The 15,015-nt window shown below is 36.6% G+C and overlaps 3 protein-coding genes across 7 annotated transcripts; 1 reads left to right on the top strand and 2 right to left on the bottom strand.

Annotated features, from left to right (window-relative positions):
• The first annotated feature begins 1,644 nt into the window (after positions 1–1,644).
• On the top strand, positions 1,645–3,707 carry LOC107265521 (MRG/MORF4L-binding protein). 3 transcript variants are annotated; one of them, XM_015735069.2, is made up of 4 exons: positions 1,645–2,587; positions 2,713–2,834; positions 2,897–3,254; positions 3,330–3,707. In XM_015735069.2, exons 1-4 carry the CDS (start codon positions 2,485–2,487, stop codon positions 3,473–3,475), a joined length of 729 nt encoding a protein of 242 aa, XP_015590555.1. In that variant the 5' UTR covers positions 1,645–2,484; the 3' UTR covers positions 3,476–3,707. The 3 variants fall into 3 exon arrangements, with proteins under 3 accessions (XP_015590555.1, XP_015590556.1, XP_015590554.1); XM_015735070.2 differs by having other exon boundaries at positions 1,659–2,625; positions 3,324–3,707; XM_015735068.2 differs by having other exon boundaries at positions 1,661–2,587; positions 3,324–3,707.
• A 383-nt stretch (positions 3,708–4,090) lies between these two features.
• Positions 4,091–4,559, bottom strand: LOC107265522 (40S ribosomal protein S28). Its single transcript, XM_015735072.2, has one exon. It carries the CDS (start codon positions 4,477–4,479, stop codon positions 4,282–4,284), a length of 198 nt encoding a protein of 65 aa, XP_015590558.1. The 5' UTR covers positions 4,480–4,559; the 3' UTR covers positions 4,091–4,281.
• On the bottom strand, positions 4,091–11,864 carry LOC107265520 (stromal membrane-associated protein 1). 3 transcript variants are annotated; one of them, XM_015735066.2, is made up of 7 exons: positions 11,564–11,863; positions 10,530–10,663; positions 9,680–10,052; positions 9,316–9,591; positions 8,934–9,241; positions 8,662–8,844; positions 4,091–8,514 (listed from the first exon to the last, which is right to left on the bottom strand). In XM_015735066.2, the coding sequence occupies exons 1-7, from the start codon at positions 11,679–11,681 to the stop codon at positions 8,395–8,397; spliced, it is 1,512 nt and encodes a 503-aa protein (XP_015590552.1). In that variant the 5' UTR covers positions 11,682–11,863; the 3' UTR covers positions 4,091–8,394. The 3 variants fall into 3 exon arrangements, with proteins under 3 accessions (XP_015590552.1, XP_015590553.1, XP_024938564.1); XM_015735067.2 differs by having other exon boundaries at positions 8,662–8,841; XM_025082796.1 differs by lacking the exon at positions 8,662–8,844 and having other exon boundaries at positions 11,564–11,864.
• Between the last annotated feature and the right edge of the window lie 3,151 nt (positions 11,865–15,015).

Here is a 15,015-nt window from a genome sequence, read left to right as displayed (position 1 = left end):
CCATTAAATACCGTTGCGCGGATCGTAAAGGAGATCTTCTACGTAGTCGTCGGACTCCTCGTTCTCGTCTTAATTAGGCAAAGTCACTGTACGTATACTAACGAGCTGTTACGGTAATTGCCATCAAGGACTCTTGGACGAGGAAGGAAACCGTAGATGCACTCAGAGATGCGTGAACGATTTCGTCTTATGGTGTCTTAATAACATGAATTTCGTGGTCAACTTTGTCTATTTAATGGCGTCTATCGTCACTAGGGAATGTAACGTAGATACGATGAGTTAATGACGCAACTCGGATAGATGACATGGAGCCGTTCAATCAGCCAATGGTCACACGTACGTTACCTACGTTATGAATAAGTTGATTTGTAATTAACAGAACGTTAATGAACATTGATTACAGTATTATAATTAAAACAAAAATTACGAATTATAAGCTATCAGGATCTGTTGAAGGTTTCGTACGCATATTTACTTTCAAACATACCTATACATTGTACGGTTCTTAATGATCTCATTAGAGGCTTTCCTATGGTAAGTGAGTTTGGAAAATTGGACAAATATAAGTTTGGAAAGTTTCACTAACGCATGCTTATAGGAAATTGCGAAAACAGCAATTTTTGAAAGCGACGAACCCTGAATTTTCCTATGTTTGACTCAATCGTGACGAATGTCGTGTAGCAGTGAAAGAATTCAGCGGGTGGTGTAAACCAGCCTTAATAGATTGAGTTCGTCTGGCCGTAGCGTGGAGATCTTTTCCGGATTCGACACCCCGTCGTTTTTTAGCTGCACGAAAACCTGGAGAGCCGGTTTCGTCCATTCTGTTCGATCGGATTAACTTTTTGTATATATATACATATATGCTCATACCCAACATTTTATTTATATATATATACAAATAAAATTCATACATACTCTGTCACCGCCGATCATCCCTGCCGTTTACGATTAGGGGCCGCGAGCTTTATAAGAATTACCCTGTCCCTATGGACCTGGAATTTCTAATTAAAAGAATGTTCTTCGTACTTCATCTATGTATGCTTGACCTGCTTTCATTGGATTGAAAAGTCATCCCGTATCCATTCTCTAGTATGCATGTGCACGTACACATGCCTGCCTCTCAAAACACTCTAACGTAATTGGTTTGATTCGTTAACCAGTATTTTTTTAGCAAAATTATCTTCAGCATTTATCGGCTAGGATAACATCGATAATAACTATATGTCTAGAAACCTATAAAAATTACAGTTTAACTCTAGTACAAATGATTTTATAAGGTTCAGTTCAGAGGGTTGTTCACCCCGTGACGTTGAGAGGTTCGATCCGCTTCCTGGAGTTGGCTGACTTGGAAAGATCCAGGTAGCGGGTTGCATCTATTCTGTTCACTTGGTTCAGAGTCGGTTTAAAACGGTTTTCTCGTTCCTCCGCGAACAGAAAAAGAAAAGTCCCAACTACGATTCGTTCCAGTCGAGAAGCCATCTATGTTGGAATCAATTGTATTAAGTAGGAAGTGTACAAAGTTGAAGCTGCGTGGCTGAAATCGAAGATGCAATGTGAAAAGTAGTGAAGCTATTTTTTTTAATGATGACAAAAGGTATTTCTCGGAGAGTATGATTTATTAGAATCCACCCTTTTATCCATTTGACACTTGCGCGACTGGGTATCGTATTAACAGGGATTAAACTTCACCTTCTTTACACTGTATTATTTAATTTATTATGGTCGTATTACGATAGCCATCTTGGATATTCGAGTGGCTAAATGTTTTAGTCTGTTTATTGCTATATCTTGGTAAATTACTTATTTTACCTTATCTTGTCGTATGCATGATCATGGTATGACCCTGTGTCGTTAGAATGAGGCCCTGAAAGCACTATTATGCAACGCGGATATCCTTTGAAGGTAAACCGTACGATAACACTGTAACGTAATATTATGCATATAGCGCTCTACGAGCAATACTGTATTTCTTGTATGCTTTTACATACTGCTATTTTCGTAAGTTATTTAATACGGTGGCGCTGTGGCAATTTTTCAACGTATAATGACATCACTGATAAATTAATTGATACACTTTTACACAAACGTTTATTACCATTTTTAATACTGAAATTTTATTTTATTTATCTGCCAATCTATATTGTACTTGAATTTTTTGCAAAAGTTTATCGACTTAGAAATATAGATAATAACTATAGAAACTTTTGAAGTTATGGATTTGTTGATATAAATAGGACCACGTACAGAGAAAGTTACTGATCGAACTGGTCTACCTTTTCCATAATCGCTAAATGATCTGTTTTGTTACTTATGCGCGTGTCGTAGAGATGGCAGCAGGGTTGTAGCGATCGACGCGACACCATAAAAAAAGATCAGCTCGCCAGGATTTTCTGAAATCAGTGTTACGTTCAATTGTGTTGTTGTTTGTATTGACACTGGAAAACAGTTACGTTATTGGATTTTTAAGATTTTTATTGGCACGCGATGGCTGTTAAAGAGAAACAATCAGAATCAGTTGAGGAGATTGAATGGAATGTGGAAAATGAAATACAGCTTTTCTTTGCTATGAACGGCCATAAGCCTGTTGGTAAGAATTTATGAGACGTATTATGTATACTTTTGAAGGTAAAGCTATTAAAATATTCAGGAAAAAGGGATTAGAAGGTAAGATTGATAAACTGGCGAAACCTATTTCATTTTTGATCCTTACAGGAGTAAACAAGTACTTTCACATGGTTTGCATTTGGGAAAAGTTTCGTGCAGCTATTCATAAAGACGTGTCTCTAAAGATTATTTGGGATCATTTAGAATCTATGTACGATCTAATGGCTTTGGTAAGTTAATAATTTAGTCATTAATAACATTAACATATTTATATGTGTATTATTTTTATTAGGATGACACAGAGGATCTGCCTTTTCCTAGTAACGAAATTGACTTTAATCTTCCTGAATCAGAGTTCTCCATGCTAATGAAGTCTCGAAAGAAGGACGAATCAGAGGTTAAAATAAAAGATTCAAAGATTCATAAAGAAATAAAAAAAGATAAAGATGGAAAAGATACTGTTAAAAAAGATGTACAACCAAGAGACTCGAAAGGAGGTAAAGAAATTGAGAAAAAGAAAGAGGATATTAAAAAATTTATCAAAGAGACAGAGGTTAAAAAAGAGAAACTTCGTGAAACAAAGGACATGAAAAAAGAACATAAATCTTCAAAAGGACGACCAAAATCAAAGGATGACACAGAGGATCTAGGTATTTTTTAACGTTTTTTAGGTTTGCTATTCTAAAATTTGTTCTATAATTTTATTGACTATGTTTAAGTGACAGCAAAAAAGGAACGTAAGGATTCTGACTCCAGTCGCGAAGGACCAAAGAGAGGCCCAAAACGGCCAACAAGACAAAGTATAGACAACACATCAAAAGCTTCGTCAAGTCCTCGAGATACTCCACCTCCTAAGCGTCGTAGGATATAACTCAGCAAGATGCAATATTGTATCAGTTTCCCTTTAAGGTTATGAAGAAATTGATGGTGTTACAACTTGTTCAACATTAGATAAACATTGCTTTAAGTTTCCTGCCATACTGCAAAAGTATTTGTGTAATGCACCATTATTATACGACTGGGCATTTTGCATATTACATTTTTATACTTGAATGAGATTCTAAGCAAAAATATGTAAATAAATTACTATGCTTTTTTACAAATCCAGTTACTTTTTATTGTAACACTTACTGTAATATGTATATACTCTTTAATTCTTAAGCATAACCTAATTTAGTTATTTCATTGGTATTCTTACAGTGAAGTTATCACCATTTTTTATATTCCAGATATCTTTTCTTGATTCAAATATCATTTCAATTGCTAATATATAAATTTTTAAATAAAATAAACACATTTAAATCACTGATATGAAAATATATACATACCAAGTAAATCTGTAAGTCTCCATCTTACAGCAGTAAGTTTGCATTCTTATTGCGCATGGTGCTGATGAAGAAGCTGGTATTACGATACCAAGTTGAATTGGTTTAAACAAATATAAGCTTTAAACATTTGTATATATGGTAAATAATAAAACAGACTCTTTGTGGTTACCAGCAAGGATTTATTGCGGTAGTGAGGAATCTTGTGTACAGAACAGATTCATGTTGAAGCTAGTCATTATCCTCGTGGTCCTTTACTCATGGTTCAGGTCGTCTTCATATTCCAGGAAGTTCTAGATACCCGCTGCTGGTGACCGATTTTGGTTGTCTTGTGGAAAATGTAAATGCTGGTCTACCGTAGTCTTCTTGCTTCGCGCTCAGACTCGAGGAGGGTTAGGAGGTCGCCTTCCCGGACTGGACCCTTGACGTTTCTGATGATTTGTCGATTTTGCTCACCCAGGAACTCGACTTTGACTTGTGTACATTGTCCCTGTGACCCAGTACGGCCCAGAACCTTGATTACACGAGCTAGGACGACAGGTTTGTCCATGACTTTTCACGTGGCTTCAAACACGCTTCGATCCAACAGCAAAAGGAAGCTTTCAGGAAACGAAAGAATGTCCACGCGTGCTAGTCAGCCACAGTCTAAAATGGTAAAGATGGCGGTTTCCGGTATGAGTTCCCATTGGTCCCAAGAAACGACGCACAGTCAGTCAATGGAGTATCCATTATTTAAATATTAAGTTAACTATGTACATTCTTACCAACTAGTTTCCCACCAATTACGTTGAAAACAAAACTTTAAATTATTCATCCGTATATCTATTTAATACCATTAATATAATTACTGTGAACAAAATAAACTTTTCAGTAACTCCATTCAAACAGTTAATCTATTTATGGCTAACATTGCTCTAAGTCGAAAAGCGTTAATAATAAAAATGATCTGTATACCACATTAATGATATGAAAATGCGCCCATTAAAAGGCGTAAATACATTATATAGTTTTTGATTTACCGAGAATGGTTCATCGATACGTAATAAGAGGTAGACAGTGTATTTCAATTCTAAATACTCTGATATCGTACAGATTAGTTTAATATATATTTTATAATTTTCTCGCATGTTCGATCTACACACTCACACTCTTATACAAACGCAGTTGTACAAATATTTATCGCGCGATAGGCATTATACATTTTGGAACCGACACCAATCATTAGATGTACACCTTAAGAGTGTGAAAATATGGGAAGCCGACAAGATTCCACATTCTTAGAAAAAGAATATCTCTCTCTCTCTCTTTATATGTATATATAATAAGACAGCTGCAGACTCGATTCGAATCGCTCCAGAATATATGTATAACAATTATAATTGTCTGTTTTCTTTACCCAATAACGCTTGCACATTGGTCATGATCATGGGTATGAAACAATCAATATTACACCCAAACGTCATATTATATTGAAGAATGTTGAAGAAATTGATTTACTTCGCCTCGAAATGCAAAGGTTATTGTGATGTTTGTACAAAAAAAGTGTTCACCAAACAACACCAGTAAATTTTCCCAAACGTAGGAATGTTAAATTTCAAAAGAAATCGTGATGATAATGCCAATAGAGATGCTAACAATAAAAGATACAATAATAATTAATAATAGCATTAATAATTATATAAATCACTAATTTAATACTAATCACATGTGGCGTTTTTTCACGGTGCATAAGTTTATTACCACTATAAACCGGGATGATTATTGCAATAATGATATTGCGAAATCCCTTGTACCGTGTCATAGAGATAATAACACATGGTGTATTTTTAATGATGAGCAATCGCAATGACAGTCCCGAAGTGACAGCAATGACAGCACCGTCATCAATTGTTTCACATTATAAAATAAATTGTATAATAATAGCTCAGCCAGTATGCACTACGGTCGAGTTACAATATAGTACATAGAGAACGCACGATGCTGATAACGTGTCAATGTAAAAAGAAAGACGAGGCCTCTGAGAAATATAAGTCTTTGACTTCATATAGTCGAAAAAAGGCGAGAAGCAGTACCGTCTAAAATAATACCATTACGTAAACTCGAATTATCCTTTACAGTAATTTATATAAATTGTTAAGAATTTTTTGGTTGCTCTTGGCGACAGTATCCTAGGAGCGACTTGTCCGTAGGTTTTTAATTTGATAAATATAGAAAAGAAGAAAAGTAAAGTACGCAGAATCAGTAATCGCACGCTGTTTCTTAAGACGGTTTTTTAAGTATCGGTGGTTCGTGTACGTGCAAAGATCACTAATTATTACAATCAAATTATATTCTCGTAGTCTATGATCCGTGCCGTGATTGTATCGCGTGTTAGTTATTTTATACGACTAGAGAGCGAAAAAAAGAAAAAAGAGAACAGAAAGAGAGAAAGAAGGAAAATTCGAAAATTTAACAGTGTCGCAACGCACGTTGTTCCTATTTGGAAACTCAAATTTTACATGAAACACAGGCAATTCTCTCACTGTCACAATCATTTATTACATTCGCTCACGTTTCGCACAAAACAATCTGTATCTTTATAATCGTGTGGCATGCGTTAAGGTCAGACGTAGAATAACGTAAACGCAGGCCTATCAAATCGTTACATTATAATGCACGCTTTTTAAGATTTCATTATTGGATAGGAGCCATATGCTAGAATTTGCTTGTCAAATGTGTGACAAGATGGAGGACAAGACGAACCGACACGCTATACATATAATTTTTTTCTCTCATACGTAATACAAGTGGGTATGAGAGACCAGGATAAGAAGTGTTATGACATTCCATATGGAACGACCTGTAGCAATACTAATGATGCTGACAGGTGATACAGGTACGTCAAATTGCGGAATATCGCAACCGTATTATCGATTATCCGCCTATCGTCCGACACTTATTTCCTGTAATTGTAATTTTTATTAAAAAGATTGGGATTAATAGGTCATTCCAGTAGAAAAATTCGATAATGGGAGCTGACGATTGTGGACAAATTATTGTCAAATTGTAAAATAGCCCTTTACTTTTCAAGCGCAGCCGTTTACAAGTCTTAATGTGGACGATCCTCGCGTGTCTCCTCGATAAAGGCGGATCTTCACGATGATTTACATTTTGTTTTTTCCTTTTTTAGTCGACGGACGGTATACTTATTCACTTTAATCGTTTTATTAATTCCTCTCAGTCTTCCTTTTGGTTTGACTATTACTTTCTTCTAATTATACGCAATCTGCTCTAATACTCGTACAGACTGCACAATGGATGCGAATTTATACAAATTTCCGAATTCTTATTGTAACCTGCGTCATCTTCCACATAAATTTTAAAAAGTACAGGTTTTCTACTGCTGCTGTGATGTAATAAAGTAGAGAATTATCTCTCTGTATTTCGACTGTGGAGGATACGATCATACGAGACGATGAAGTCTAAGAATTTATGACAATTCAGTAAAAACTTTTAATACAAGTTCATCATTTTGTAACTGAATCTTTTCGTTCTCTTATTTCCCTTTTGTTTTTCATAATACACTGTATATATGTGAAATAGGATGAATTGCATTGTACGGATTTATATCAGCGCGTATACAGTAACGCAGTATTTGTGTCAGAGGCGTATAATAAACCGGAATATTCTTTTTCAGGCACCAGGACTTCTGTTTTCGTGAACAGGTTATAAGGGAAACATGTTAATTGTCGAGAGATAAATACATTTCTTACTCGCCAGTGATCAGTATGACATACGTAATATACTGAATGAACAACAGGATATCAATTGCAGTTAGAAATAACCATAGTTCTTATATTCATAATTTTTAGAACAAATATATAAATTAATGTCTTGTTATGAATTCCTGTATTCTATCCGTCGACTGAAAATTCATTTTTTTGTACATTGCAATCGTCGAGTATTATTGCGTGCATCTTAAACGCACATCATAGACCTCGCATGAATAATCGGCAACACTGCGCGATTTAGGATATATTACTTAACCATTTTGAATAAGTGATGACGTACCATTTTACATGTACAACTCCAAGTACAGGGAAAGCTTGTAAGACTGAACTGAAGTTCTCACTCGTACGAATTGGTAGTTCGTAATTTTATTATATCGAAACGTATAATTTCTTTTTTTCTTTCAACAATATCAGAACGTAAATAGAGCCTCTAAAGTGGGAAACAACGTGCCATAACGACGGCACAACCCTTCGGGTTTCAAGACGGCGCAAGAGCATGCGCGTGTCATCTCTTATGAATATTATCGTAGCAGTTGCAATTCCTGGTTTTACCGACTTGCGCGACGTGCCATTTCTCTCTTCGTGCTCTCTCAAGGAAACCTTATAATATAAGTCAATGTCGAGATACAACTGTCCACACTAGTGTGCAACCTCGAACGGACCGGTCGATTAAATAACTAAGTCCAAAGAAATTGTTACTGCCACAGATTGGTCGAGAGAGTCTGTCCAGGTAGTGCGGTGGAAGCCGACTTTCCTGGTGCACTCGTAAAACCGGCCATTCCACCCAGTGATAATTGGGACATATGTTGCGGCAGCTGCAAGAAAACAATATAAGGAGGATTGTATGTGGAAATATTATGTATATATAATGTGTCGGGTTAAATTTTCATGGACATTATCTGGTAAAGAAATTGTTAAGCATTAGAGAATTATTTATATGATTAAGGTACACAAGTTGTTACCTGCGATGCAAAAGCAGTATTTTGCTGTTGCTGCTGCTGTTGAATTGCTAAGTTGAAAAAAGGATTGCTGCCCGGCGCTGGTTGAAGATTTTGAGCAGTTAACATACCGCTCCATCCATTGTTACTACCTACGTTACTCTGACCCAGCTGAATCATTTGTGGACCAGCGTTCGTTACAGTCTGCTGGTGCGCGAAATTATATTTTAATTCACACGGGATTATCAAAGCAGTATTGATTATCGACTAACTATCATACGAGTGAATTTACTAACCAATTGACTTGGCATTCCCAGACTGACATTTGGCAGTCCATTTATTTGATTGATTTGAGGCATGCCTATATTGTTTCCCAGCGGATTAGCTGGCATGGCGCCCAACTGAACATGATTTACACTGATTTGTCCAGGATTTACTGGCATTTGTGGTGCAACTGGCATTCCCATTTGTGTCTGGAGAGGGTGATTCAGTTGGCTAATGGAATTTGACTGGCTCGGGAAACAGTTTTGATGACCAAAAGCTGCCATGCCTGGCAATTGCTGTGTAAACTGTTGGGGTGTACTTTGTTGCGTATACATCCCACCTGAAAAACCAAGATCTCTTTAATATCTTTGATGGAAATTTAGTTGCACAGTATTTTCTTTAAACAAAACATACCAGGAACTCCGAATACTTGCTGCTGCTGACTGGGTGTTCCGTACAGCGCTAGAATACTATCTTTTGTCATCTTACTCTTCTCCTGAGGTGTGGGCGCTGGCTGATTAAAGAAACTTTCCTCTTCTGTTTTGCCTGCCATGCTGGTAGTATTTGTTATGCCGTTCGCTGCGCCATTTGCTGCTGGAGAAGCGGAAGCTGGTGGTGCAGATAGAAACGAGGAAAAGATATCGTCACTGGAACCGGAAGTGTTTGCACTTGTTTGACTTTCTGGAGCATCTATTGCGAACAGTTAATGTTATTATTATGAAATATGTTGTCGGTTGTGAAGGACATCGTCTGATGTAATGGAAGATCGGACACGCACCGAGACCAAGAAGATCCAAAGTGGCGGAATTATTCGCTCTTGAAGGTTTGGGACTGATGGAACTTCGTGGTTTCGGCAGCTGTGGTACCACTTCTGGTTTTTTAACAGGGGGAAGAACGCTCTGTCCGCTAGATGATTTTGAACCTTCCTTCTTACGTCTACGTTGACGTTCTGCTTCCTCATCTAACTCCTTATCCCAGTTTACTTTTGGTAAAGGTGGTGGCACCCATTCTCGTGCAATGTACTTCTTGTGCTCGTATTTCATTCGGATGAAACTTTCAAGACTACAGTCAGTTTGGGGTCTACGAAAGCGGTCTGGCAAATTCGCTTCATAAACTGCCCTTGCTCGAGAGTTACCCATTTGCTGCAGGCTCTAATAAAATAGAAAGAAAATTGCATAATCTGTAGACATGAATTTTTAATCATTTGTTGTATTACAAAATGTCTAAGTATTGTAACTTATATGCTTGATTGATACATAAAATTAGGTAAGCCATTGCTATGCCAGTTATTTTTCTATTTATAACTATCTTTGTAACAATGGTATGCTATGATTAATATTATTTCAATATAGTCAAGAGAATATGCGATACATTCAATGGAATGATGGGTGTAAACCCAGTGAAATAGATATGTATTGATACGAATTTACATACTGTTGAGTCATTGTATAGATAAGGAGGATAATATTCTGACCTTTTGTTTAAATAATTATTTATATGAATTTGAAATGTGGATGATCATAGAGGATAGATAAGAAAACAGCATCATAAGGATAGATATATTCCACGTTACTTTACTACAAAAGAAACCATACAGCTATTTCATTGAGTATAATAAATATACATACCACAACTTGTTCTGGTGTCCATGTGTCTAAATTGACAGATTTGACTTTGCTTATGTGAACCCCAAGTTTTCTGTGTATACCAGCACAGCGAATACACAAAAATATTCCAAGGTTCCAGCTGGCCCATCTTGGTCCTAAAAGTAAATAATCAGTCAGTTTCAAAGTTACAAATATGAAGTTCACAAAATAATATAAACTAAAGTCATATGATATACTTCAATATAGTATAATTTATCTTTATATATATATAAAAGTTATTTTTTTTAGAAAATACTTATCGTACATATAGATATTCCAGATGGATAATATAAGTAAAGTACAGTTTTTTGTAACACCTTTCATAATCATGAAGAATAAAACAACTAGATTAATTTAATTATAACTCAAAAATAAAGCATAAAATATAATTTAAAGGTAACAACATTGTTAAATCAATGAAGTTATTAAAATTTGGCACATAGGATAAAGTCAGAACAAAAGACCAAACAATGATAAGATACAATGCTAAGATTAGCATAGTATTAACATATCGGTGAAATTTCAAAATTTGTACAGTATTATACGAACAAATGTTTTATATTAATGAAATTGACTCCAAAATTAACATGCAAGAAGACAATGGAAAGTAATCGAAATGTCATACTGAAAAGAGCATAGAGAATATAACTTAGAACTAGATAGATATAAATATATGAAATAAACAGATTACTCTACTCAGAATGTAAACTCAGATTCAAGAATTCCATGAGAAAGGGTTGTACTTCAAGCGCGATGCCACTGCTATGCAAACACGTAGAACGAACAGAGTCGTGCGACGTTTCTTATCGTAACGGCTGTCACACTACGCGGAATTATTCGAAGGAAATGAAAATTCTATAAGTCACAAATAAGAAACTGGGTCGCAGTGGCTAAGAACAAATCAATAAACGAAGGATAGAATTCTTCTCCATATGATAAAGCATTTTTATCCCGGTATTCCTTCCGGTGATACTTACTGAGAATCTATCATAGGATGTGATGACTATTATACAAACCTTTAGCATCGCAGTCCACACAGTACTTATTGTCTTCATCCCGGAGCATTTGCGAGAGCAGGTTTTGACACTTATCCTGGATCTGTTTGGTACGCTCTTTTTCAAGGCGGGACGTCATTTTGACAGAATGTTTCTGGCAAACAATGATGATCGAACACACACGAACACCCCGAGAGGAGAATAGTTTTGTTCCCGACGCTCACCACTTCTCAGCAGAAGCAATGGCCACGAAGTGCCACCTAACGAAGCACGATCTAGGAAGAACAAGGTGCGCCCATCATTCAGATAAATTTATGTAGTTTGGCGCAACAATAGTCTAAAGGTTCGTCACTTTGATAATACTCCGGGATATCCAATCACGATGAACGATATAGGGATTTCAACTCTTGGTGTAGTAGATTTATGTGGCGGCGTAGTGACAAATAATCTCACTAGGATTGAGCGGCAAGTTTAAATGAGAAATTGAAATGAGATCACGTATTGACGTATAGTATGGACTTCGCATAGCAGACATAGGATAGATGGTCGGCTGAAAGAAAAAGATAGCGACTGATTGCGACCAAGCCCTGTCTCTTTCTAATCAGCAACCGTAATACGAAAGTATAAAAAAAGTAGTCAATAAGAGGATTAGAAATAGAGAGCAACTGGCCACCACCTCATTTCCTCTTTGTTTATTTGAACGGTCACTTTTTCAAAGGATTTGAAGTAAGGATCGCGTAGTCCATACTATATGTCGATGGGATTACAATTCCTTTCCCCAAATCAGAATTCAATGCTTTCAAATTTCCAGTCTGTTATTAAGGCATAAGTAAGATATACTCTAAACCAAGCGGGGAAAGCTTTCTAGCCCGTATGCGTGCATAAATATATGAGCCACAAAGAATGTAGACATGGATCATTTGTTTATTGTTACCGTAACCGAGTGACAGTTTCTAAAGAACTCACTCCCGGTAATAATTCGAATCATTCGAGAGGATCGAAGGGCGAACGGAATGTTGGGTTCAGCGGTGACGTGGCTATGTGGTTTCCACATAAACTAAGGATAGAGTGTGCATAAGTTCTTTGTGCGTAAGAACAAGACCCTAGATCTTGGGTCCGACAGCGGGGCGCCACAAGGTCATCCTCCACCATGCTTCCTCCACAAAGGGTAGTATTATATGAATGTGAATGAGTGCGTATGCATGCATATAGAGGTACAGAGGATTGTATCTTTCAAGATCCAAGAGGGCAGTTCGATTTCTGGTCTTGAAGGGTTTTACTTCGAGTGTATATCGTGGAGTCAATTAGCTACATTCAGTCATAGATATGTTATAATTAAAGTAAATCAAGTTATTTATAGTACTCTGCAAGAGCATTTGCATTTTTATTTTTAAAGTCTTTACACAATTTGAAAATACATAACATCATCGCACCAGAAATCAATTTCATTACAGAGGATTGAATACCGTTTCATTACTCATCAGAGGTTTGATGGATAATGAACAATGAACCCACATCGCCAGATTCGCGCAGTCGAATCTACCGTGAAAACAATATTGGCGACGCTCAGGATGTCACAGCTTTATTTCTGGTTATTTTTTCTGTCTAGGAGAAAAATGGTGCTCCGTCGGCTATTGCAAACATTAGAGTAAAGTATTTATTTAACTAGTGGTTGTGTTCTTGTTAACTGCGGTATTGAAGTCTTCGGATTCTGTGGGAATTTTTGCGGCGTGTGCTGAATCCATTTTACATATTTATGCGTTGGGATTATCGGAATTGTTTGAAAATGTCATCTTTCAGGAATTGTGCGGAATTTAACAATAGCGCAGTATAGCTACCTTTGATGTAAGCATGGTCTTATATGTATTCAAGGTCTGGGCTGGGTTGGTCACTTCACGCATTTACCTACGTGAAGTTAGCACCGTAACATGTAGTTTTTGAATTTTTTCTTTTACTAAAAAATTGTTGGTTTTTGTTGGAACAATCAGAAAATTTGTTAGTTGCTCATTTTTTTTGAAAATGGAAAATACAATTTGGAATGTGAAATTAGCCCCAAAAGCCTTTTTTTCACAAAAAAAACTTTTTTTATGTGCAATTGACACCAAATTTTTTGTTGGTCACGAATTACTAAATTAAAAAATTTTATGGTAAGCGGTTTCATTGAAAACGAAACAAAACCATTCCTGGACAAGGAGGGCGGCCATACCGCGTGGCTGTGAACTGGGCTCCATACATCTAATGCATGCATATTTCTCAATTAAAATCATCCGCAGAAGTGAGCAAGGACTTAATTGATACTACATTTTTTGTTGCCCACGAATTACTTAATTAAAAAATTGGTTGGTAATCGATTATGTTGAAAACGAAACAAAACGATTCCCGGACAACTGTGAACTGGGCTCGAATGATCTTATTACAAAATTTATTGGTAAGCGGTTGCGTTGAAAAAAATAATACCATACGCGCACCTGCGCACGCCAGCTCATAGATTTCATTATTACTGAAATTATCTATTCAGTTCAGAGTTAAGGTTAATGCGGTGTTTCACCAGTGTATGTAAAAAAGGTAATTCGTGACCAACAACAAATTTGGCATCGATTAAGTCCTTGCCCACTTCTGCGAATAATTTTAATTGAGAAATATGCATGCATTAAATCTATGGAGTCCAATTCACAGCCACGCGGCATGGCCGCCCTCCTTGTCTGGGAATGGTTTTGTTTCGTTTTTAACGAAACCGCTTACCAATAAATATTTTAATTAGGTAATTCATGACCAACAAAAAATTTGGCATCGATTGCACAAAAAAAAAAGTTATTTTTGTGAAAAATAAAGCTTTTGGGGCTAACTTCACATTCCAAATTTTATTTTCCATTTTCCAAAAAAATAAGTAAACGACAAATTTTCTGATTGTTCAGAAACTCAGAAAAACAAAAAACTTTTTAACAAAAGAAAAAATTCAAAAAGCACATATTACATTTCACGTCTCCGAAGCGTAACCCTAATGACCACTAATGACTGAATGTTTCCCCTTTTGGTCACTGTTGCGTTAGTGTGGGAGGAGTCTAGGTCCGTACCACGATCTTGTATACAGGTCTGGGCACTTCCCTATCCTTTCTTCCTTTCCTTATGGCTGTATCCCCAATGGGGGACATGTGCCAGTAACTGGTCCTAATAATCAAGGTTGGAAGTTCGACAATCATCGACAATAGATGGCGATGTACCCTGCGAGACGGGCCTTATTCAACTCAGCGTAAGAGGACCTACAAAGTTTATACACCGAATTCGAACAGTGTTGGGCGAAATCCGTATAAATACTCACTTAAGTTTTCATATGAAAACCCATTGGTGAATGCCGCTGGAAGCTGGGCACGAACCTCCAACCTTTCGGTCGTTAATCCGCTACCTAAACTACCGGATTACGGCTGCCATGCGCTAGAGTATAGTTATAATTAACCGCTACAAAAAAGATTCGA

Source organism: Cephus cinctus, unplaced genomic scaffold (assembly GCF_000341935.2).
Source record: "Cephus cinctus unplaced genomic scaffold, Ccin1 Ccin1_scaffold0227, whole genome shotgun sequence".
NCBI classification, from domain to species: domain Eukaryota; kingdom Metazoa; phylum Arthropoda; class Insecta; order Hymenoptera; family Cephidae; genus Cephus; species Cephus cinctus.
This window is presented reverse-complemented; position numbering and strand designations above follow the sequence as displayed.

Coding starts and splice junctions, on each gene's coding strand:
- LOC107265521 (XM_015735068.2), top strand. CDS start 2,485: ATGGCTGTTAAAGAGAAACAATCAGAATCAGTTGAGGAGATTGAATGG. Junction 2,835..2,896: donor TGTACGATCTAATGGCTTTG/GTAAGTTAATAA, acceptor TATTTTTATTAG/GATGACACAGAGGATCTGCC. Junction 3,255..3,323: donor GGATGACACAGAGGATCTAG/GTATTTTTTAAC, acceptor ACTATGTTTAAG/TGACAGCAAAAAAGGAACGT.
- LOC107265522 (XM_015735072.2), bottom strand. CDS start 4,479: ATGGACAAACCTGTCGTCCTAGCTCGTGTAATCAAGGTTCTGGGCCGT.
- LOC107265520 (XM_015735066.2), bottom strand. CDS start 11,681: ATGACGTCCCGCCTTGAAAAAGAGCGTACCAAACAGATCCAGGATAAG. Junction 9,242..9,315: donor GCAAGTATTCGGAGTTCCTG/GTATGTTTTGTT, acceptor TTGGTTTTTCAG/GTGGGATGTATACGCAACAA. Junction 8,845..8,933: donor TGGGAATGCCAAGTCAATTG/GTTAGTAAATTC, acceptor TTCGCGCACCAG/CAGACTGTAACGAACGCTGG.